Here is a 23,589-nt window from a genome sequence, read left to right as displayed (position 1 = left end):
TTCAAGAATAACCCGTAACAGGGGCACCTGAGCAGCTCAGTCGGTTAAGCGGCCGACTTCGGCTCAGGTCACGATCTCGCGGTCCGTGAGTTCAAGCCCCGCGTCGGGCTCTGTGCTGACAGCTCAGAGCCCGGAGCCTGTTTCAGATTCTGTGTCTCCCTCTCTCTGACCCTCCCCTGTTCATGCTCTGTCTCTCTGTCTCAAAAATAAATGTTAAAAAAAAAAAATTAAAAAAAAAAAAAAAGAATAACCCGTAACATGAAACGTCAAATGTGGAACGAACACACAGTTTTCAAGTCAGCTGGTGAGTCTCTTGGGCCGGGGGAGGAGCTCTTTGCCCAGTGAGCTCAGGGAAGACGGGGGGCGGCTGGCGACCTGGGCTCCACAGGGGCCCCTCCATTCGCGCGTGCCATCCGGGCCCTCGCTGTGTTCCCTCCGGGAGCGGCTGACACCGCTGTGGACAAGGAGCGCCGCCCCCCCCCCCTCCGCTGCCCCCTCACCACCTGGGGATGGGCCGCACCCCAGACCTGCCGGGCCCAGGCATCTAGAACATTAACGAGCCTCCCGATCATTTTTGCAACCAGCGTGTGGCCTGGGAAACGCTGGTCCAGCGCTTGGCCGGGCTCTGCTCCTCGTTTGCCAGGACAGACACACGCCCGAGAGGCCCCAGAGCCGGGCGATGTCGCCACGCGCTGCCATCCTGCCCACCCCCCCCCCACCCCCACACCCCACGCCAGCCTCCCAGCGCCCCCCTTGCTCCCAGCTGAAGGCCAGAGACCTGAGCAGCCAGCCGCAGATGCCGTGGATCTGTGGGAATTGGCTGCCTGATGGATTAGTGACGACGGGGCTCAGACCCCACCCCACCCCCACCCCCCATCGGCAGGTCTCAGTGGAGCAAATCAGTCACACCTGGGCAGCTGCTGAAGCCTTAACAAGGCAGGGGTGGGGGGGTGGGCCGGAGAGGCCCTGAGCCCTTAAGAGGGGAGGGCAGGGGTGGGGGGAGACCCTGGGGTTATCTGAGGCCACTGTGCTGAGGGAGGGTTGTCGAACGGGCGGCCACCTTGGAGGCCTTAGGCATGTCCTTCCAGAGCCTCGTCCACCTGTCCCTGGATGGCCCCGTCCATGCCCTCTGCGTGCTGGGTGTGGACATCTGCTTGGATCTCAGTGGGTGAGGAGCTGGCTCCGGGGGCGGGTCTGAGCAGGGAGGCTGGTGCCTGTCCCCACCCCCCCCCCCCACCTCCCTGCCCCGCACTGGGGTTGGCCCTAGGCTGCGTGGGGGTTGGGGGTCACCTCCCTTCCCTGCGTCTTCGGGTCCTGCCTCATCTCAGGGAGCCAGGTGTGGGTGTCGAAGGGCCCCCCGGTCCTGACGCTGCGGGGTTCTGACCCCATTCCTGTGTCTGCCCCGTGTGGGCTGTGGGACCTTAGCGAAACAAGTGCCTTGCCTCTTCTGTCCTCTTGCCTGTGAAATAGGGGTGGGGCTGGCTCTCCAGGAGGCCATAAGGATTGAGTGAGGGGGGCTCCTGTAAACTGGAGCCTTAGTTGGGGGGGGTGACTTAGTTAGGGGTGGCCTCCCCCCCCCCCATCCCCAGGACTAGGTCATGTTTCTTCCCCTGTAGGGATCCCTTCCAGCTTAAGCCGCTCCTCCCTCCATGGGTTTATAAATAAGATGCAGCTTTGGTAACTTCTGGAGGCTCGGTGGGAGGGTGCGATCCAGGCTAGAGCCTCCGTGGGAGGGAGAACAGGGCTCCTTGCAGTGGGGGGCGGTGGGAGTGGGGCTGAAGTTGTGTGAGGACCACAAAAGTGCCCTAAGGAGAGAGAGGGTGAGGGGCCGTCCCCTGAGGTTCTTATGCCCTAGAGTCTGTCTCCTGGTCGGGCCCAGCAGGTGTGCCCCGGAGAAATGCAAGTCATTTACCATCAGTGGCTCTCCGGGGGTCTTGGTTGACATCCACAACACGTCCCCGTTAATGACCAAGGAGGAGACGGCCACCACCCGGTGGCCTCTGTCTGATCCCATGGATGTCCTGGTGAATATGATCTCCCCCAGCTCTGCCCCCGATGGTGACAAGGTAAGTCTGGGGGCGGGAGGTGGGGGAGTGGAATCTCCCAGGGGAGGGAGCTGACACAGCCCCCCCCCCCCCCCGGGGGTCTCCCTCCTGAAAGCTGGTGTTTCCTGGGCCCGGAGTCCGTGACAAACGCAGTGCAGGTGTTCGGCATGACCTTCGATGCCTGTGCCAAACCTGCGAGGTGGGCCCTCGGTGACCCCATTATACAGACAGGCAAACAGACTCACTGGGTGAGGAAGCACCCTGCCCAAGCCGGTGACCCGCAGAACCGGGATTCAAGCTCAAGCACGTCTGTCTTGACCCTGTGTGCTCCTGACCAGACACCCGGCTAGCTTCCCGGCTAGCTGCTTTCAAAGTCCGGCTCAAAGGTTCTAGCAGCAAAACTCAGATGGGCTTTCTGGCTAAGGCTGCTCTTCTGGGTGTGCAGATCTTAGTGGGACGTAAGAGCTAATGTGTGTTAAGTGCATGATGTGTAATGGGTATCTTGAGTCACGTTTCGAGAGGTCGGCCTGCCCCTCCTCTTCCACACGAGGAAACTGAGGCACAGAAGGACTGCTCTCAACCTAAATGACAGAACCCGAGTGGGGCAGATCTCGAATGTGAGCCCAAGACCGTGCTCTTTCTCCTGGGCATGCTGTCTCCCTAATGCCCCGGTGGTGTCAGCGGGGTGGGGGGGGGGGATCAGTTCCTTGTAGGGCAGGCTCCTCACGGATTTGGCACTGGCCGTGGGTCTGGGACGGCAGCTGATGGCACTGCAGGGTGATTGGAAACACCACCCAGACCACACCCCCTGCCAATTAAGTCAGCCTCTGGGGGCGAGCCCCTGGCTTCTGTGGGTCACAGTTCCCTCCAGGTGACTCCAATGTGAGGTGAGGGTGAGAACACAGGTGAGACCCGCTCAGGACTAGGGCGCTCGGCCAGCAGAACCTGCTGGAGTGGTCCGCTGGTAATTGACAGGTGACGGGAGGGTGGTACACACCCTCTTCCGTGCTCTGTGCCCAGGGCTGGCGACTCCCTAGGAAGCGGGTGGCATGCTTGAGCACAGCGTGGCTCACAGGTGACATCCAGGGCTGCGATCTATCCTGGCTGAGCCCGGAGGACCTGAGCAGCGTTCTCTGCCCGGGGCTCAGCCTCCAGAACCATCAGCAGTGGCCCGCTGGGGAGACGCTGACCTTGGAGGACCTAAATTTCCATTTGGGAACAGGTGACGGGTCACAGGCACGAAAGCATGGCCCCAGCTACTGGTTCGTTCTCTGGTTTGTCACGAAGCTCTGTGGTCCAGGCCACCGGTGGCCAAAGGGCAGGTCTTTGTCTAAAGTAGAAAGGCCCCCCCGGAAACAGTCTGGTGCAGGACGTGGGAAAGACCGAGTTCCGATTCCAGTCCCCACTCTGGGTGTCCTGCTTCCTTTTGAGTAGTTTGACGGTTGGGGGATGCTTGACCTCTGGAGCCAGGCGGCCTGGAACTTCAACCTTGTGCTGCCGCTTCCTAGTTGAGCGATGTAGGGCCGAGTGCCTTGGTCTCTGACCTTGGGGTAGAGCCCACCTGCGTGGGGTGTGGTGGGGCCACCGTGTGGAAGTGCCTGGTGGGGTCGTGGCAGGTTTTAGACGGGACTGTGACCCTGCCCCAGCTCCCAGATGTCAGAAGCTGTAAGAGGAGACCAAAGTCGAGTGGCTGGACTTGGGTACTTAGCCGAAGTCCTGTTCCTGTCCCCTCCCCTCCCGTGGGTTCTGGCTGCTGTCTCCACAGGTTCTGGTCTCCTACTATCTGCCTGATGAGGAAGTCCCAGTGGCCACGGCCGTGCTCTGCCTCACTGGCATTGGTGAGTATGTTCCCACCCCAGACAGGGAGCAGAGGGGCTCTCCCGGCAACAGGGTGTCTCCCGTGGGTCCTGGAGGGGTTCACTCGACACGCCTGTTCACACGGTCCCTCAGAGCTCAGTCACTGCTGGCCTCGTTCTCGGAGAGCAGACCTGGGGGTTTCCCTGGGCTTCCTCGTTTTCCATACCTACTTGTGGCTGGTGCCTGCCTCCCGCCTCCCCGGGTACCACTGTTGGTAGGTCTGGTGATTTGTTCATGCTCCCATTCGATCCTTCCCCCTCTCATTCAGAACCTTCCTTCAGCAACTTGCTGCCATAGGAAGCCACTCCCCTTTCTCCACTCTTCTGGATCATTCCAGAACAAGCTATCCTACCCCCCCCCCCTTTTTTTTTTTTTTAAATATCTATTTTTGAGAGAGAGGGAGAGACAGAGCACCAGCAGGGGAGGGGCAAAGAAAGAGGGAGACCCAGAATCCGAAGCAGGCTCCGGGCTCTGAGCTGTCGGCACAGAGCCCGACGTGGGGCTCGAACTCCTGAACCTCAAGGTCGTGACCTGAGCTGAAGTCGGATGCTTAACCGACTGAGCCACCCAGGCGCCCTGCCATCCCATCCATTCATTTAATGGGAGCAGGCTGTATGCCTATTCTCCTTAAGGAACAAGATGTAACTAACCTATGCTCTCTGAGATCTGATTCTGTGTCCTCTTCGAGCTCCACTCCCCTAACTCTGCACCCCCTGTCTGTCTGTCTTTGTCAAGTCCGACCCCCCACTGCCCTTAGGAAGGACCTGAACGACCTCTGCTTCACTAAGCCCAGTAGTCTGCTCTGTCTTCCCCTGCCTTGACCTGACAGCAGCCTTAATACAACCGGTTACCCTTTGACACTTTCTACTTGAAACCTTTTCGGGGACCCTGCGCTCTGTTTCCTTCCTACCCAGCCGGCTGTTCCTTCTCGGGTCCTTTTTGCTGGATCTTTTATCACCCAGCCGTCCACCCCAGCCTGGTGGGAGTGCCTCAGGCTCAGGCAGCAGGTCACGTGGCTCTGCAATCAGGACCCCCTCCCCCCAAACTCTTCCGGCCAGGCATCTCCCGCCAACTTGACCCCTGTATCTGCTGACCCAGTGTTCCTTCCTGAGTGTCTAACCAAGGTCTCCAACTTAATCTATCCCAAATGGAACTGGCTCTACTTCCGGGGAAGGTGGCGGAGTAGGAGGACCCAAACTGAACTCGTTCTCTCTCCCTCCAGCGCCTCCCTTGCTGACGGTCTTCCCATCACCGTGGACCGTGGTCCGTGCTTCTAGCTGGTCAGGCCCCAACCCTGGATGTCCCCCTTCCTTCTCCCCTCTGCCCACGTCAATCCCCGTACCTTGCTGCCGTTTCCTCAAAGCTGGCTGGAATGCGGCCACAGGCCACTTGGACGTTGTTGGCTGGTCCAAGCCACCCTCCTCTTGCTTGGGTCCCTGCGTGGGTTCCCTGCCTCATCCTTGTCATCCCCCCAGAGCAGTGCGTCTCCAGAAGGCCATCTGATAAGGTCTCCAGGGATCAAAGCCTTCTGTTGCTTCTGCGTACCCGGGTCAGAGCTGGCCTCCCTCCCACCCAGGTTTTGTGGGTGCCCAGAGCACCCTGGCCGCTTGACTTTTGACCTTGCCGCTTGGCACCTCCTCTTCTAATTGCTTTTCCCTAAATATGGACGCTGATCACTTTTATGCCTCCTTCAGGCCTCTGTTCACGTTTCAATTTGGGAGACTCCTCTGATGCCCTAAAACTAAAGCCTATCCCTCCACCTGCTCCCCTGTTTCCTATGGCATTTCTACCATCGGGCAGGATGTGCATTTTACTTCCGTCTTCACCCCTTGCCGGGGGTGGGGGTGGGGGGGGGGGAGTTGTGTATGCGCACACTCACACGCTCTTCCCTAAGACTGAAGATGACGAGGTTCATAATATCTGTCCCTGGGCATCCATACCAGGTGCTAAGTGTATGCGGCCATCGTGGTCTGTTTTCGTGGCCCTGACGTTCCGGTCGGGACCTAGCACATCAGATGGGAGCTGTGAATAAAAACAGCCAGGGTAAAGGCACACGGTGGCCCGTGGGCGGCGGGGGGCGTACAAGGTGGAGAACGTAGAAACTGTACGAGGAGCCTCGGTGCTGATCTTTGGGCAGAGCCTGGATCTTGAAGTTCTGAGAGGCTTGGAATCGCCACGTATGGAGCCTTTCCTAAGTCTGAGAGTGCCAAGAGCTTTCCAGAAGGCTGGAGAGCAGGCCCTCTAGGTAGGCGTCACCTGGGTAGAGGCCAAGTGGCACGAGATCGCATCAGGACCACAGTGGAATTGTTCTGGGGGTTGCCGGGAGGTTGGGGGAGATGCCCAGATACCGGTCCTCTCCAGGCTTGCTCACGGGAGGCGGTCAGCCTCTGAGGAGCTTTCTTCTTCGAAGCTGGCAGCATGCCCGGGAGGTGGGGCATCCCTGATCCCTGGCCCCAGCTTCGGGCAGCGCTGGGATCACCTACCGCCTCGAGGCTCCATCCGGCAGGTCTAGGTGGTGGTGGTGAATTTCCCTCTCGTTTCAGTGGTCTCCCTAGACGTGGACATCTACCGCAGCGGGCAAGTCGAGGTGGCCAGTGACAAGCAGGCTAAGGTGAGGCTGCCCGGGGAAGGGCGTGGGCCCACAGACTCTCTCTGGATTTGCTAACGCCTCTGAAGTCCCGTTCCTGCAATACAGTCAGAGCTGATCCCGTCCATTTCTAGCTCTGCCCCCAAAACGAAAACGTCTGGGGACGCTGGCCCCTCATCCTAGCCTGGTTGTGTGGTTACCTGGGACTGGCCCCTCTGCACGGGACGGGTCTCCTCTCGTTCGCCTGTATCCCTGCTCCCCCGGCACTGAGACCAGGCAGGGAGCTGTGACCCACATCCAGCTTCCTCCCTCCCTCTCGACTCGCTCCCCTGACCTCACCCTCTCCTATTAAGCACTTGCGTTGGCAAAGAGGTCCCTGTCCCCCTGGAGAAAGTCTTGGCTCTGCTCCTGATGTGTGGGGGGGGGTGTCTGGGAAGCAGGATTTACCCGGCTTCCTCCTGAATCAGCATTCCTGTTACGTTTGCAGAAAAACTGGGTCTGGGGACCCAGTGGCTGGGGCGCCATCCTGCTTGTGAACTGCAGCCCTACCGACAAGGGCCAGAGCATGGACAAGAAGACCACGAGGGTGTTCTTTCCCGAGGGTAAGAACTGGCCTCTCGCTGTCCTGGGACCCCTGCCACCTTTGCTTCGTGGCACCCAGCTTTCCCCGGGGTTTCATTGCCACAGCCCTCAGCAAACGCAGATTCTAGGTTGAGGTCCCCCTCTGAGCCTAAACCGTGTCTGTCTCTCTTTTAATGTTTATTCTTGAGAGCGAGGGCACAAGCAGGGAAGGGGCGGAGAGAGAGAGGGAGACACAGAATCTGTAACAGGCTCCAGGCCCTGAGATAGCCACGTAGAGCCCGACACGGGGCTTGAACTCACGGACCAGGAGATCGCGACCTGAGCCCATCAGGATGCTTAACTGAGCCACCCAGACGCCCTGCGCCTAAAGTCTCGACTTATCAGAGGCTTGAAGTTTATAGCGAGGAGGAAAGAAGCCACCTGGCCCCGTGGGTCCTTGATGCTGGATAACAAACTATTTCCTGGCCACAGTCTTGAGCGTGTTAACTTCCCTGGTCTCATTCTCCCTATCTGTAAAATGGGGATGATACAGCTGGCTTCACGAAGTAGTTGAGTCTAAGTGAACACACACGAGGGGTATGCGAGCATCTCCCTAAAAACCCTCTCGTGACCTGGGGCAGGATCCCTGCCTGCCTTACGCAAAAGCAGTCTTGGATCTGGTCCTCTCCTGAGGTCGGGGCCAACGTTCTAGGTCTTGGCGGTATAAAGGGGTGCCCTGGTTCTCACCAAGGCTGGAGGGGAACCCACACGGAACTGGCCGTGCCAGGCCCTATTCTTGGTGTTTGCGGGGGCCGTGCACTCCCCCCAACCGCGTGGGGTGAGTGCTGTCCTAACTCAAAGCGGACCCCAAGGCTGGCCGGTTGCCTGTGGCCACGCGGGGAGCAAGTAGCCGAGACCTACGGCAGGGCCGGGCCAGAGTGGGAGCCCCGAGGTCCCCAGAGCTCCGATCCACGAACCCCAACCGTGGGCCTTACCGCGCCTCCCTCCACCTCTGGAGCGCTGGCCTGCAGAGGCCCCTCCACCTTTTACCTTGTCTTTTGCCCAGAGATCAAGAGTCTGTCCCAGATGACCCTGAATGTTCAAGGGCCCAGCTGCACTTTAAAGAAATACCGGCTGGTTCTCCACACCTCCAAGGAAGAGGCAGAGAAGGCAAGAGTCTACCGGCCCCAAAGTGAGTGTTCTGGCACCAGCTCTGGCTTCGCCCATGTTTCCATCGTGCCGGGAGCAGCCGCGGCCACGTCGCTCCCAGCAGGCCTGCTGGGACCTAGGGCTGCTGGGACCTAGGGCTGCTGGTCGGGGCCTGGTGTGGCCACACGTGTGTCCCGGGGACTCTCTGGCTGCCACTTCTAAAGACTAAGTCTGTACACGTGGGTGAGTCACCCACGTGGCCTCCAAGCCACCTTCCCCCAGTGGGGGTGACGATCGTGCGCACCCCATGGGGTTTCCGCAGCTGGAGGGGAGCAATGCATACTGGCCCCATGTCCTCAGATCAGATAAGCTCTTCTGCCAGCTGCCTCTTCCAGAAGAGTTTGTCTTCCCTCCTCTTCCAAGAGCCCACCGTATGAAGTTTCCAGAACTCAGAGCCCAAGGAGCGGAGTAGCACATGCTAGCACGTTCGCCCTAGGCACCACGCCCCACCCTGCCCAGCCGGAGCCCTTGCATCCTGGAAGGCGGGTGGCACATCCCTGTCCTATAGGTAAAGGCACACAAGCTGTGGCTTAGGAAGGGGACACGTCCACCTCCAGCAGGACCTCCTTGAACAAACCAGCTTTCTGGTCTACCTACACCGGTTTGGCATTCCGTGCCTCCAGCTTCCTCAAGCTGAGGTTTAACGCTGCTTCTGGAGGCCTGTACCGGTGTGTTTCCTTCTCTCAGAGCCAAGTTTCGCTCGGCTGGGCGACCGGGCAGGGCTCTGCTCTCCGTACCACGTCCATCCCTCGGCGTCCGGCTCTGGAGAGCAAGGTCTCGGCCGCTTCCTCCCCTGCGCGCGGGGGCCCTGGCTCGGTCTTCTGCTCCGTCTCTTCTGTAGACCGCAGCTGAACTTGGAAGTGGCGTGGGACTGGCCGGGAAAGGCCGCCCACGTCGGTTGTACGCGGTCCTTCCCCACGTGGGCTGGGAGTGAGCCGTAGACCCGTGGGTGTAAGCCTGGTTTGGGCCACGAGGACCGCTCTGCCCGGGGCTGCCCGCCGCGTGTGGATGACGGAGGCAGTGATCCATGTAGCCCACTGAACGTGACTCCATCCTCTGTGTCAGGCTGTCAGGGTCTTACTGAAGTTTCTGTTTGGTTGTCGAAGGACGCCTGGCTGGCCAGGTTGGTAGAGCGTACGACCCTCGATCTTGTGGTCAGGCGTTGGAGCCCCATGTCGGAGGGAGAGATGAAGGCGTTTTGTTTTGTATTTAAAGCATTCACGAATCCAGGGGGAACCGGGCACGAGGCTGGCTCAGTCAGTGGAGCGTGTGACTCGTGATTGCGGGGTTGCGAGTCTGAGCCCCACCCTGGGAGCGGAGCTCAGTTTTTTAAAAATGCGTTTAAAACCCACCGGGCAGGGGTACCCAGCATGCGGCGTTTTCACGAACCCTTAGGGGATTCTGCAGCAGGCTCCAGTGGGAGAACCACGGCTCTCTCTATAAGCTAGAGCAAAGGAGTCCGAGGAGGAACTTCTGGAGAAAATCAACAGCCAGAGCTGAAGTTCTAGAAACCGAGGGAAGGAAGCCTTGCGTGGGGGCCATGATCCACCATGGCTGATGGTGTCGCTGATCAAATCGATGGTACAAAAAAATCTGTTTTCAAAACGACCGTCATTCGCGATCTGCTAAGAGCCGTGGGGCCAGGAGCCACGGCAAAGTGGGCAGGCCGTGGGTCTACGGCCGAGGACTCCGCCATAAAGGGGACCTTGTGGAGGTAGTGACTGGGAGGCTGGGGTGGGGGGATGTCTGAAGACGGCAGAACGCAGCACACCCGTGCGGGTAGCACTGACCCAGCGGAGGGGAGGGAGCACATCTAAGGATGAGACTATGAGAATCGGGAGCCCTCCTGGACGGGAGGGGGACACCAGTGTCTAGTGGGTAGTGTCCAGGGTGACTCAGGTTTGGTCCTCTCCCAATGGGGGGGTCTTTTCAGCATGGTGGCTCCTCTGGCTGCGTGGGTGCAAGAGAGCTTTATTTTTCTCTTTATTTTTGAGCGCGAGAAGAGTGCAAGCAGAGGGAGGGGCAGAGAGCGAGGGAGACACAGGAATCAAGAGTCAGGTGCTTAACCGACTGACTCACCCGGGCGCCCCCAAGAGAGCTTGATGGATCTGGCTTAACCAGAGTTGAGGTCTTGGTGTGGGAGCGGATGGCGTGTGCAAGGGAGTGGGTTTAGCCATGGTTCCTGGAATGTGTGTTGGGGGGGGGGATGAAAAGAGGAATCGGCAGTAGGCAGGGTGGGGGCCGGGTTGAAGGATTGCAGAGGTTGGGGTCTCGGTGAGCTGAAAAGACAGGAAGGTGCCAACAAGCTGTGCGGAGGTGACGTCCGGGCCGTGAGCGTGGAGATTGGCATCTGGGGCGGCACAGAGCCTTGCGACGAGTCTGTGCTTGAAATAGTCCACGGAGGAGGCTGAGGGGGGCAGTCAGGCGCAGAACGGAAGGAGCCGGTGGCCTCATCTGTGAGCGTGTCCTTCCACGGGACGAGGATTCTTGCGGGATAAAGAAATGGGCTGGAAGGTTCGAAGAACAGAGCCCGTGGTACACGGAAGGTAGGAGAACAAGCACAGCTCAGATCAGCGTTGACTCTGCGTGCTGGGGCTCTCGCTCTGGAAGGACGCGTTCGCTCCCTGCTCTCGAAGCCTGCTAGGGGTCGACAGCCAGAGGCCGAGCAGGGGCTGGGGGAGTGGGGGGGGTGGCTTGAGGTCAAGGGTAGTGGAGCGGAGAACGGAGTGCGAACAGGGCAGGAAGGCACCTGTCTGGGTAGTGAGGCACCTTTTCCTCCCTCCTCACCCGGCTCACGAGGGTGGCGGTCACAGCACCTGCCTCAAAGGGTAGGAGGGTGCGTGGGCGTCCACGGGCACCCAGGATGGACCCTCTCGGTCCAGCACTCCGTGGGGAGTCCCCTTTGGGTGCAGCGGCCATGGGGAGCCCAGGGCCCTGGTGCAGCGGGAGGTGCCGGGCCCGCAGAGGCGGCTGTCGGGTGCCACGTGGTGGCCGGAACAATCCGGTGTGTGCGGTTGGGAACCCCGTGGGGCTCAAGTGCACCAGCTGTGAACCTCTGCATCCAGTCAAAAGGGCTGTGCTGGGCAGCTTCGGGGGTCCCTCCCGCCCTGTCTAGGCTGGCCGCCTCCAGGCCTGGCTCCGGGGCAGCGAAGGAGCCTTCGGTTGGACCAGAGAGGCAGGGGGCCCCGGCAGCATTCCCAGCCGGAGCTGTCCGGCCGGCACAGCCCGTAAGTGGCCGGCGGCAGGAGAAGCCGGAGCACCCGGGGCCGGCAGCTGCGGTCAGTGCCCGTAAGGTTTTCTTGCAGACCTACGAGTAACTGGGCCGCGTCTGGAGGAGCACGGCCCCTACGCAGGCCACGGCAGTGCCGTGACCCAGAGCGAGAGGCCAGTGAGCCGGAGCCGTGCCTGTGCCCCCGGGGGATGGCAGTGGCCGCAGCGGCCCTCTGCTGGCACGTTGGAACCGGAGGCCAAGGCAGCCGGCACCTGCCGTGCGTGAGGTCTGCACGGGATGCGGTGCCCGGGTCGTTCAGGGCCTCGGTGGCCACAGTAAACCTAGAGTGGGATTCCCTGGGCCTGGGGTCTGTCGAGAGGCTCTGCAGAGGAGCAGCTGCCGTCAGGGCCGGGCGGTCACAGGGGGGAAGGGGGTCAGAAGTAGGAGAATAGTGGCGAGGAAGTCGGGTAGGGAAGCCTGGCGGCCTCCGGTCAGGGAGGGGGACCTCTGGAAACGGAGAACGAACAGATCGGGGATCGGATTAACCAGAGACAACCACAGGGTACGGTCAACTTCTCTCTCTCTCTCTCTCTCTCTCTTCCGAGCATGACTTTTTATTTCACAACCTGAGAAGCCGGAAGGAGGTGGGCTCCACACAACTGATGGGAACTTTCCTTGGCTTCTCAGGAAACCCTCAGAGGCCAGCCAACAGGCCGTTCTCACGGACGCCTTCCTAGCACTTACTTAAGCAGCGTCCGACTTTGCAGACGAGGCTGCCAGGCTCACCTTTGCCCCTTTAAGGCTTTTTAGGATCTCTTCCCCAAAGGGGGTCAAAGGGGAGAACCACCTCCCGTGAGCCTTTACCCTGGACCGAGCGCCTTGAAGACAGCCGTCCTCCTCTGAGCCCCAGCCCTCGAGGTGTGACAGGGCTTTGAGAGCAGCGTCTGGGGGGCCCTCGTTTGCAAACAAATGCTCGTTTGTGACCTCCTGCACGGTCGCCACAACTGCGGGCACAGAAAAGCCGGCTCGGCTCCCGTTCTCCTGGGGCTGGGAGCACCTTGTCCCTCTGACCAGAGGAACGAGCCGGTACCCTGACCATCGGATGTGGAGACCGGCACTAGGCTACGTCAGCAGCTGGCCTGTCCCTTCTCTCCTCCTCAGAAGACAGCTCGAGCACCTTTGAGGTGCTGCTGGGGCCTGGCCAGCACACGTACGCCTTTGCCCCCCTCGAGAACCACCTGAAGGAAACCTTCTACGTCGAAGCTGCGGAATTCCCGTCTGCCGACTTCTCGGGCCTGATCTCCTACTCGGTCTCCCTGGTGCAGGAATCTCCAGACCCGGTACGTCCCCCGAGTAGACCAGCAGCCCCCGCACCGGGGACTATGGGGGAAGGTGGACCTCCCTGAAGGTGGGCAGGGGCAGGGGAAGGCCAGGCTCGGCAAGGGAGAGCGCAGGTTTCCTGCCGCCTTTGGGAGAAGGCCGCGGGGGACGGGTGAGGGCCGGAGGCGGGTTGAGCTGGGTGGCTGGCGGCCTGCAGGGGTGCTGGGGGAGGGTGGATTCCGCACAGGGTCACTGACGGGACCGTGTCTGATGTTTCAGTCCATTCCAGAGACCCTGGTATACAAAGACACCGTGGTATTCCGGGTGGCCCCTTGTGTCTTCATTCCCAGCACGCAGATGCCTCTCGAGGTCTACCTGTGCAGGTAAGAGGCCCTTGGGTGCCTGTGTCCTGTCCTTTCCGTAAGTGGTACTCTTTTCTGTGTCTGCGTGGTGACGGGGGTAAAAAGGACTAGAGACTTCTCCCCGGCCAAGTGAGATCCTTCTGCCTGAACTGCCCAGTCCTATCCCCAGGACCACCCCCCCCCCCTCCCGTCCTACCAAAAGTCCCGTTTAAATGTGCATGATGCTAGGGACGGAGCCGTGGATGTGACAGTCCCTCCCCCGTCCTGGGGAGACAGCGGCACGACTTCAGGTGGTGTCCTGGGTTGGCAAGCAGGGTGAAGGACGTAGAGAGGTAAGGACAGGCGTGTGCTCCGGGGACAGCCAGGGGACCTGGAGGGCCGGGAGAGAGCAGGTAGGAGAGGACCCGGCCACGGCAGCAGGGCCTCCTGGGCTGTGACAGACCCCAAATGCGGTGGTTTAAAGTCCACTTTCTCCCGCCCGGATGCCCACGGGTAGGAGGGCAACATCGTTCTCACGGTTTCTCAGGGGCCCCAGCTCTGTTCAGTCTTGCGGTGACACCTTCCCCCGCCTGCCGGGCACTTCCGAGCTCCATCCTCTAGGAGAGCAGAAGAGACAAAGCCCAGGCAAAGCTGTCACTTGTCGCTGCTGAGGCCTGGAAGTCTCCTGACCCGCTTCTCGTGTGCTCATTGGCCTGCAGAGGGCCGCGCCTGACCACGGGGAAGCCAGGACAGGGAGAAGGGGGCCAAGGACCCGGGCTGGTAAAACGGATGGGAAACCATCAACGGTCCTGTGTGTACAATCGCTCCGGCCATATGGAAAACCAGGGGTCCCAGCAGAAGGCAGGGACGAGTACAGCCACTGCAGTGGCACAGGCTGGACATAGGACACAGCAGTGGCTCAGGCCAGCGGGTGGGAGCACAGCAGTTGACTCAGGGGTGTACTGAAGGTAGACCACCCCACCCCACCCCATCCCTCCCCATCCCTCCCCATCCCTCCCCATCCCTGCCCCGACCAGGTTAGCTGATGCACAGGCTACAGAGAAAGGAGACTGTGCCCTGAGTTTGGGGTCTGCAGTAAGGCGAATGGTGGTGTCCTTGCTGTGACAGGGGGAGGAATGGGTGCTTTGGTTCTGGTGACTTGAACCTGGAGGCACCTGTTGGGTTTCTAAGCTTCCGGAGCTCAAGGGACCGTCTTGGAAGCTCGAGACCAGTCCGGGCGGGCCTGGCAGGTGGAGGATGTTCAAGGCCACGGGCCTGGCCACGCCCAGCTGAGGAGCAAGTGCGCGCCGGAGAGCTGGCCGAGCAGTGAGCTCTGGAGGGATCGAACACTTTGCTCTGGACAAGAATCTAGCAAAGGCAACCGCGAAGGAAGAGAAGCTCGATTAAAAACCAGGAGGGTGGAGACCCAGGCGTTAAGGGAGGCGGGGATACCGGGTGAAACCCCAAGAGGAAGAGAGGAGACGCCATCGGGTTTGGCAAGATGCAGGGCACCTGCTGTGCAGCAAGAAACCCTGAACGGTGGGTGCGGAAGGACTGAAGGACGACGGGAAGGTTGGACTTAGCAAAACTCCAAAGGAAATGGTCTGAACGGCGAAAGCAAGAAGGGGGGTGGCGGGGAGGGGCAAGGGAAGGCCATTTTTTTTTAAGGTGGGAAACCAAGAACAATACGGCTGGAATGATCCAGCAGAGAAGAATCTACCAGGAGGGAAAAGGCAGCTCCAGGAACCGAGCTGGCAGGACGTGTCCACAGGTCTGGTACAAGGACCGCTTGCCCACAGCTCCAGGAGGGAGAACAGAGCAAAGGGACTGGGGATGTCCTAGGATGGCCGTCCAGTGCTAAGGACCAGGTTAGGCTGTCACCAGGGGCTTTGCTCCAGCTGTCTTCAGTGACTGGAGTTCTAGGGGAGAAGAAAATACGGAACTGGGCTAACTGGGGGTGGGGGTGGGGGGTGGGGTTCTGCTGCGTGAGTCAGCCCCAAGCACAGGGGCGAGGGTTTAATGACGATGATCCTAGACTCCAAGCCAACCGAGGAGAAAGGTCAAGAACCTCAGACAGCAGCTGAGGACCAGAGGTCCCAGCGAGGGCGAGCCGGAAATGGAGGTGGCAAAACCTGGCGGATGCCGGAGATCTTGGAGGTGGTACAAGTGCCCCCGTGTGGTACCTCATGGCGAGGGGGATCTCTACCTCCTCTGCGTCCAGGGCGGGGGATAGCAGATAGCCCTTCTGTGGGGGTGGGGGTGCTTCCACGGAGTAGGGCTCTCCAGAGGAATGCCTTTCAGAATAAAAAAGGAAGAGCTTAAGGGATTTTGCTGACGACAGATCCCCAGACCCCAGACCCCAGACCCCAGACCCCAGATCCTTCTACTTTGTCTTTGGAGATTGACGTTCACTACATAAGCGGCATCTGCTGAAAGCCTGGTCTCCTAGGACTCTCCGGCGGAGGAGGTATGCAGGCACAGCGTGATCCAGCTTAGCCGCCGGCCTGCGATTACACCTCCTTCCCCCAGCACGCATCCGCAGACTGTTCCAGGCCTTGCCAGGGGCGCCCGTCGGGTTTCTGAGCTCCCTGCAGCCTTGTCTGTGTTGACCTAAGAAATCGGTTCTTGGGGATCATGGAAGAACAAAGCAAGTCTTGGGTGTGGAAAGTGTCAGAATTGAGACTCTAGCCCAGTTCCAACAGTATGACCTTGCTGGCGTTCAACTCCTGACGATCTGTCTGTAAAATGAGCGGTCTTAATGCGTGCCTCAGACATTACTGTGTATCTCCAACGAGGAATCTCATGGTCCCGTAAGCCTGCTGCTGTGCACGACAGCACTAAGACCCCAGGGTCTACCCCCACCCCCACCCCCACCCGCCATGCAAATGTGACCACCTTGTTGGCCCTCCCAAGGGGGCGCTGAGCTGCTTGGCTTCTTGGGAGAAAAATCCAGCCTCCTCTGGGTAGACTGAGGTGAGAGAGCCTGGGGCAGGTGTCGAAGGCACGCGCGGGGTGTGACTGCAGGGGCGGGGACAAAGCAGGGTCCTAGGGAACCAGAGCAGGGACCGACGCTGGCAATTCCTGACCCGACTCCGCCATGCACCGAGTGCTGCTAAGCGAGACGCGGGAGGGCCGCTCTGCTCACCTTGTGGCCGGAGGCGTCCTCTCTCCTGACCAGAAAGAGGTGCCCCACCCCCGGCCCTGGGGCAGCGAGGCTGTGACCGGAGTCTTGAAGGCTTCCCCCAGGGCTGGCTTCTCTCCTGTGGCAGAGAGCTGCAGGTCGAAGGTTTTGTCAACACGATGATGGAGCTGAGCGAGAAGAGTAACAGCCAAGTGGCATCTGTCTACGAGGACCCCAATCGCCTGGGCAGGTGGCTCCAGGTAAACCCCGCCCCCCCCCACGCCCCCGGGGCAACCCACTCTCTTCCCATTCGAGAACGCACAGAACACCCAGGTGCTAACGGGTCTGGCACGTTCACATGTTGGCGGTTAGAGCAGGGCTCCCCGCTTCAGCGTCCAGCCCGACCTGGCAGGACCCCGAGGTCCGGCACTCTGCTCCCCACGAGCAGCCGAGTGATGACCCTAGGCCGGGCATCGATCCGAGTGCTGGAGATAAAGCAGAATGGGCCAGATCGTGCCTGGCTCTAGCAAGGACACAGGACTCTCTAAGTCTTGTGAAGATGATGCCGTAGGGAGTCTCTAGACAGTCGGGAAAATCTTCAAATTCAGGAAACTGAGCTGGCCAGACAAAGATTGGGGGTAGGTGCTAGATTAGACATCAGGGCTCTTTGGGCAGAGGCACAGCTGATGTGAAGGTCCGAACGTGGACATGTACTTGGAGGGTTTGGAGAACAGAAGGGCTGGGGTGGTGGGGGTGGGGGGTGGGGGCTGGATCAAAGCGACAAGGTCCGAGGTGGGGAAGAGCCAGATCCTATATTAGGGACCTTTTTTTAAAGCCAAGGTTAAGGGGCAGAAACAAGTTCACAATGAGATGGGAGGGCCTCGAGAGTGAAGTGTTCTGATTTAGGTTTTGAAAAGTCCCTTCTGGCTGAGAAATACAGAACTGGTCTTAGGAAGGGGCAAGAACCAAAGAGAACTGGCTGCAGGGCAACTGCAGTAACTTGGGGGCGAGAACGTGGCGGTTTCCCCTGACCGGTGCCAGAGAGGAGCTCCACCCTCCCCGCCCCGCCCCGCCCCGTCCCGTCCCGTCCCGTCCCGTCCTCATGACATGAAACGAGGCTTGTTCATGGACGGGGTACAGGAGGAGGGATCTGAGGTGACTCTGGCTTTAAACGTGACGAGTAGGAGAACAGGTCTGGGCCAGCCCCAGAGAAGGGGATGCCTGAGCTGGGTGTCGAGGGCCAAGCAGGAGTGGGCGGAAGGGGTTCCCGTTGCGCCCCTTCTTAGAGGCGGCCTGGGTGCGGGAAGCATTGTGACCGGCGGGCCAATAACACAGGCAGGAAAACTGGCCGAGGGAGCAGGGAGAACTCAACTCCTTTTCCCGTCTCCTCCAGGACGAGATGGCCTTCTGTTACACCCAGGCTCCCCACAAGACGCTCTCCTTTGTCCTCGACACCCCTCGGGCCCTCACGCTGGAAGATTTCCCCATGAAATACTCACTGGTGTGGGGCTCAGTTTGGCTGATCTGAACTTGGTCCAACCTGTCGGACCTGGCAGCTGCCTGGAAGTGATGGGGTGGCGAGGGGGAGGTCCCAAGTGGCCTCCTGGGGAAGGGGCGGGGAGGTGGGAATCTACCCGAAAGTCTGGGGCCTAAAGCCCGTCCTTCCTCACACCCCTGCCCCACTGGGTCTCCTTCCAGAGCCCAGGGGTCGGTTACGTGATCCAGTGCACCCAGGACCACAGGGTGGCCAGCATGGATTCCATTGGGAACCTGATGGTGTCCCCGCCGGTCAAGGTGGGAGGGAAAGAATACCCCCTAGGCAGGATCCTCATTGGCAGCTGCTTTTACCCCAGGTGAGGCACGAGGCCAGGTGGTGGCCTCTTGGAGCTTCCACACGACTCGGGGACATTCTTAACACTGCCCAGAAAGGATTTTTGAGCCTTTGGTTGTCCTAGGAGACCCCGGGTAGAAAAAACAGACAAACTTCATCCTTTTGATTCCAGGGTTTACATTAGAAGGATGCTGAATTTGGTTGGCCTAGTGACCTCTAGGAGCTTCCTCCCACAAGATGTATGGACTTCTTGGTGGCCGTTAATCGACATCCAGGAGATACTTGTGTCCCAGGGGTCAGAATTTCTCGAGCTTGAATCCTCTGGCGTCGGTCCTGAGTTGGGCCGGAGTAAGAGATTCTTAGCCCATTGTTTATGGACCGGTCACTTGAGCCCAAGGGTCAGAGCAGCCAGTTAGCAGAAGGGGAGCCTGATGGCTGATGAGAACCCGAGAAAGCAGAATGACCATGTAGAGGTATGGGCCAAGGGTATGAAGGCCCCTCCCCCAAAAGTGGGGTGGGGGGGGATGTAGACCAGGTCCTAACTGAGCAACTGCTCTAGCCCAAGGGGAGTAGGTGGTGGCCTAAACCACACCATGTTGGCTCAGGGGCCGTGCCTTCCGTCTTCCCCTCAGCAAGGAGGGCCGAGACATGAGCAAGGCCCTCCGGGACTTCCTCTACGCCCAGCGAGTCCAGGCCCCGGTGGAGCTCTTCTCGGATTGGCTGATGGTCGGCCACATAGACGAGTTCATGTGCTTTATCCCCACACAGGACAAGAGTGAGGGCGAAAAGGTCTGGTGGGGGTGGGGGTGTAGGGGTGGAGAGGGGGGCCTCCCACCTTTTAAAGCCCCTTGGAAGCTTCTGGGGAGGAAGCTAGCTCGCATCTGACCCTGGTTCTCTTTCCAGGGCTTCCGGCTGCTCCTGGCCAGCCCCAGCTCCTGCTACAGGCTGTTTGAGGAGAAACAGAGAGAGGGCTACGGAGACGTGACTCTGTTTGAGGAGGTCAGAGAGGATCAGCTCCTCTCCAACGGTAAGGAGAGCCCCTTGGCACTGGGGCAGAGGCCAGCTCCTTCTCTCCCAGGGGTCCTTCCCAGAGGGCCGGTTTTCCTCTGTTCCTCCTGCTTGAAAGAGCCTCAGGAAAGCGTAAAAGCCTAACCTGTACCACGGAACATCTGGTTCTGTCTCGGGGCATGCAGACCAGGCAGCCAGAAGTCCTAAGGTGGCTGAGGGGTGGCTGGAGTATATGCAAAGAGGACTCTGGGGGACGGCGGGGGGAGGCAAAACCAGGCGCTACCAACGCTCCTGTCTGGATCCACTCAGGGAATGTGGAGTTAGGTGCCTGCGCGTTGGGAGTTCAGGGGTCCCCTGGTCACCCCTGTGGAAAACCTCAGTGGACAGACAGAGATAACGTCACTGGTGCACAGCATTTCTGTTCTAAATGCTGAGGGAATCCAGAGAGGGGGTTGCTGGGAGGTTCTCTAGACCTTTGCTACCCTAAGTGCAGCTTCAGTGTCACGGGGGAGGGGGGACTTGTTCTAGAAATGCAGAATTTCAGCTCCACCCTCCCCCGCCCAGATCTGGTGAATCAACCTTTGGGGTGGGGCCCAGGAATCACACGGTCCTAGAAGCACTTCTAGAAGGTGACATCCAGGAAGTGTGAACCACGAATCACACACCACATGCAATGACTTTGTGTTACCTCAGCTGGGGACTGGAACTGGGCATCCCTTTCCTAAAGACAAAGCCGTGGGGGAGCAGAGTAAATAATCTGGTCAAGGTCATGGGTTGTTCAGGTCCAGTGATGCATGGAGCTGCCCGGGTGAGGGGTGAGTGGGGGCTCAAGTCACCTGCTCACCTGTTCCGGCTGCCTCCCCAGGGCCCAAGGGGCTGGTGGCAGTGAAAGCCCTCCCTGGGTTTTCATGGACCTGATGTCAGTCCCCAGATGGGACGTGTGGCCTTAGATTGGTCTTCGGAGACTGGCCGGGCCATCTGTCATGGTCACCGGGGCAACGATATACCCAGTTAGCTGGGCCCGGGAGGCCGGCCTGTCCCTGAAGGCATCGCTCCCTGGCCTACAGCCTGCCCACCCGCTCCTTTTTCCTACAGGGAGGGAGGCCAATACCATCCATCAACTTCTAGCTGATGAAAACATGAGAAAGCAGAACGAATATGTGGAGGTACGGGCCAAGGGTGTGAAGGCCCCTCTCCAAAAAGCGGGGGGAGGTAGACCAGGTCCTAACTGAGCAGCTACTATAGCCCAAGCATCAAGAAAGACACTATGATCCTGGAGATCACCGAGCAACTGAGGAGAGCGAGGCGTAAGAGGCCAGGTGCAAACCTAAGCCATGAGTTGGGGGACTGGATTTGATCCCAAGGCCTGTTCTCTCTGCCACTCAAGTTGCCCCGTGTCTGACCAGAAAATGAAGGAGACCCCATCCCTGAATCCCCTAAGAACTTAGCTCCAAATTTAAGAGATTTGGACTGAGGGCCATCTCCATGCTTCAAGTGGCCCGTGAGCGCTGTTCTGGGTCACTCAGCACCTCGGGTCTCAAGGTGTGAACCCCTGGCTGTGGGGAGAAGAGTTTCCCAGGAGAGATCATCCAACTGTCTGGGGTGGGGGGTGGGGGGGAGGAAGCAGAGGCCTGGTGGGGGCCACAGGCTTGCCCAAGGTCACAGGATCAGCCCAAACAGCGTTGCCCACTGGCTCCTCATGGCTCCTAGTGGGGGGGTATTCCGAGCCTCCATGCGACGGGGGCCGACCTTTGCTAAACAGGGAAGGCCTCTTGGTACAGCAGGGTGGGAACCGCATCTCAGCCCTGGGGACTCCTACCCTGAGGGTGGAGGTCACAAACACTATGCCTAGACCTGGGAAACAGGTGGTCAGAGAGAGGAAGTGCCCCCAAGGACGGGGGCAGTGCAACTGCTCACATCCCTTAAGGAAGAAGCAGGGTTCCTGCCAAGGCAGGACTTCCTCTTTGCCTGACCTTGCCCGGTGCCTCCACTCTGGCCAGGACTGTGGGCCCTTCGGCCTTCATGCTACAGAATTAGGACCGGTGGCTGTCCCGCCCAGCCCAGCCCAGCCCAGCTGTGGGATCCTGGCCTTTCCTCCAAGCCCTACCGCCCCTCAGAAAGGGAACCGTGTGCACGGTCATCAGAGGGCGGGCAGGCCACAAAAGGCTCCCAGCACAGGGTGAGCGATGAAGACAAGATGGCGGCAGAGTCAGGCCAATACCCCGGGCTCCTCAATTCCCCACGAACTGCCCTCTGCCGACCCGCAGAAGTGCATTAACCTGAACCGTGACATCGTGAAGAAGGAGCTGGGCCTGGCCGAGAGGGACATCATCGACATCCCACAGCTCTTCTGCCTGGAGCAGCTGACGAACGTCCCCTCCGACCAGCAGACGGGGAAGTTCTACGCGAGGCCGTACTTCCCTGACCTGGTGAGGAGCGTCAGGGGTGGGCTGGGGAGGGGGTCTGTTCCGCCCGCTCTGGCTGGTCTCCTGACGTCCGTGGTGCTGGACCAGAGGCACGGGCACGGCAGACAGTGGTGCCTGAGAGGAAGGGAGGTGGGAGCTCCTCTCTCCCTCCTCAGGTAGGGAACGCCCCTGACGTGAGCAGGTCCCAGACCGGGTGACTGGCTAAGCAGTGACTATAGGCCAGGCCCTGGGCTCATCCCCAAACTTGGAAGAAGGGAGTCGTTTCCCCCCCCCCCCCCCCAAGTCTTAGGGACACGGGCTCTGCATTCATCAGTCACACACGGGTAGCTTTTAATTTCACAACACCAGTGTGGCCCTCTGGGCATGACACAGGCTCCTGGGAGCAGGCAGGGGTGAAGGGGGGCGGGGGGGTTGTGCCTTTGGGGAAAAGAGGCTGCGATTGAGGAAACGAGAAGTGGACAGAAGTCAACCGCCAGAGCTGGTCGGGGAGGGCATTCCAGGAGAGGCACCAAGACTACGGTGTGAAGGAGACCTCACTCCCGGTGTAAGAGAAACACAACAGAGGAAGGAACCGGGGAGGTCTGCAGAGGCAGGCCTTGGCTAGCCAGGATTTCGGTTTCGCCGAAACACGGCTGGGCCATACGAGGATTAGGCAAAGGGGAGTTGGATTTTGCGGAGGGTGATTGGTGATGTCTGCAGGGGGCAGAGCCTACAGCGAGGTGCCCTGTGTGGGCTGCTGGAGGTCTAGCCCTGACCACAGAGGCAGCTGCGTTTCCCTGTTTGGGGGTGGGGCCTTCTTCCATGGCTCTGACACCCTACCTAGGCCTTGTCCATCCTGTCTGACAGCTGCAGATGATGGTGATGGGCAAAAATCTGGGCATCCCCAAGCCTTTTGGGCCCCAGATCAAGGGTACCTGCTGCCTGGAAAAAAAGATCTGCCAGTTGCTAGAGCCCCTGGGCTTCCAGTGCACCTTCATTGATGACTTTGACTGCTACCTGACTGAAGTCGGGGACTTCTGTGCCTGTGCCAACATCCGCCGGGTGCCCTTTGCCTTCAAATGGTGGAGGATGGTACCGGAGCCCCAGGCCTAGCGTGCCAGCCCTGCCCCAGCAGGAACGGCCCATTACTCACCATTCACCAGCGTTAGGATCCCCTGCCTCTTTGGGAGGTACTGCACCCCTTCCTTACCTGTTCACCCTGTCCCTCAGTATCCAGAGCGACAGCCAACACTGCCAGCCTGAACCCCTCAGAGAACGGTCTTCAGCTGAGAACCCATTAAAGTTCGAGCTGTTCTGAATGCATTTTGGCAGCAGCTGCCTTGTTTTGAGGAAGGGGTAACAGCGAAGGGACTCCTGGGGCAGGCTCTCCCACCTGGGGGGTGGAGGGGCAGGGACAAGGCTGCCCTCTCCCTCCTCCCCGCCCCTTCCCCTCCATCCCTGTCTTTGCAGTGGGCCAGGGCTGGACGCAAACTATTGGGGAGTTTTCTCAGACCAGCTAATCTACCTGCTTGAGCCGTGAGCGTCTCCTGGCTCGGGGAAGGGAGGAGGGCTCCTCGGCAGGTCTGGCAGGAGGAGCTGTGGGGTGCGGGGAGGGATTGGGCCTTGTGGGCAGCTGGCTTCAGCGGGGATCGCTGGGGCCTGAGGGACAGGCTACAGCAGGGGCAGGCCTGGGGGACCTCTCATGACGCCTGAAGTGTCCCGGAGACAGAAAATGCCTACCCTGGCCTCCAAAGCCCCCTGGGTTGGTGGCACAAAGATGCCATTAAACCTCAGAGGAACGTTTACTTTACCAACCACTGCTGCTCCCACTCTGCCCCTCCTCGTGCTGACGGGAAGCTCCACTGGAAAGGGGGCAATGCCTGTATGTGTGTGCGTGTGTGTGTTGGGGGTGCTGCTCTCAGGACACAGGGGATCAGCCTGGGCACACCAGGAAGTGCCTGGGGCTTCTGCAGACCTGCCTGGCTCCTCAGTGCCCCCTGGTGGACACTTGGCTGCCAGCCAGGGGCCCACGTGGGGCCCGGAGGGGCACATTTTCAACCAGGGCTTGTGGGACACTAGGGCTCAGGCTCCCC

At 59.9% G+C, this 23,589-nt stretch overlaps 1 protein-coding gene across 1 annotated transcript; it reads left to right on the top strand.

Annotated features, from left to right (window-relative positions):
- Positions 1–1,044: 1,044 nt before the first annotated feature.
- On the top strand, positions 1,045–22,819 carry PADI6 (peptidyl arginine deiminase 6). The gene is made up of 16 exons (XM_060624263.2): positions 1,045–1,168; positions 1,883–2,066; positions 3,811–3,883; positions 6,446–6,513; positions 6,977–7,091; positions 8,117–8,242; positions 12,632–12,810; positions 13,070–13,173; positions 16,401–16,512; positions 17,646–17,753; positions 17,951–18,105; positions 18,716–18,872; positions 18,987–19,110; positions 20,187–20,257; positions 21,359–21,520; positions 22,364–22,819. The coding sequence occupies exons 1-16, from the start codon at positions 1,077–1,079 to the stop codon at positions 22,607–22,609; spliced, it is 2,076 nt and encodes a 691-aa protein (XP_060480246.2). The 5' UTR covers positions 1,045–1,076; the 3' UTR covers positions 22,610–22,819.
- The last annotated feature ends 770 nt before the right edge of the window (positions 22,820–23,589 follow it).

Source organism: Panthera onca, chromosome C1, assembly GCF_046562875.1.
Source record: "Panthera onca isolate mPanOnc1 chromosome C1, mPanOnc1 haplotype 2, whole genome shotgun sequence".
NCBI lineage: Eukaryota > Metazoa > Chordata > Mammalia > Carnivora > Felidae > Panthera > Panthera onca.
This window is presented reverse-complemented; position numbering and strand designations above follow the sequence as displayed.

Coding starts and splice junctions, on each gene's coding strand:
- PADI6 (XM_060624263.2), top strand. CDS start 1,077: ATGTCCTTCCAGAGCCTCGTCCACCTGTCCCTGGATGGCCCCGTCCAT. Junction 8,243..12,631: donor AAGAGTCTACCGGCCCCAAA/GTGAGTGTTCTG, acceptor TCTCCTCCTCAG/AAGACAGCTCGAGCACCTTT. Junction 16,513..17,645: donor GCCTGGGCAGGTGGCTCCAG/GTAAACCCCGCC, acceptor CGTCTCCTCCAG/GACGAGATGGCCTTCTGTTA.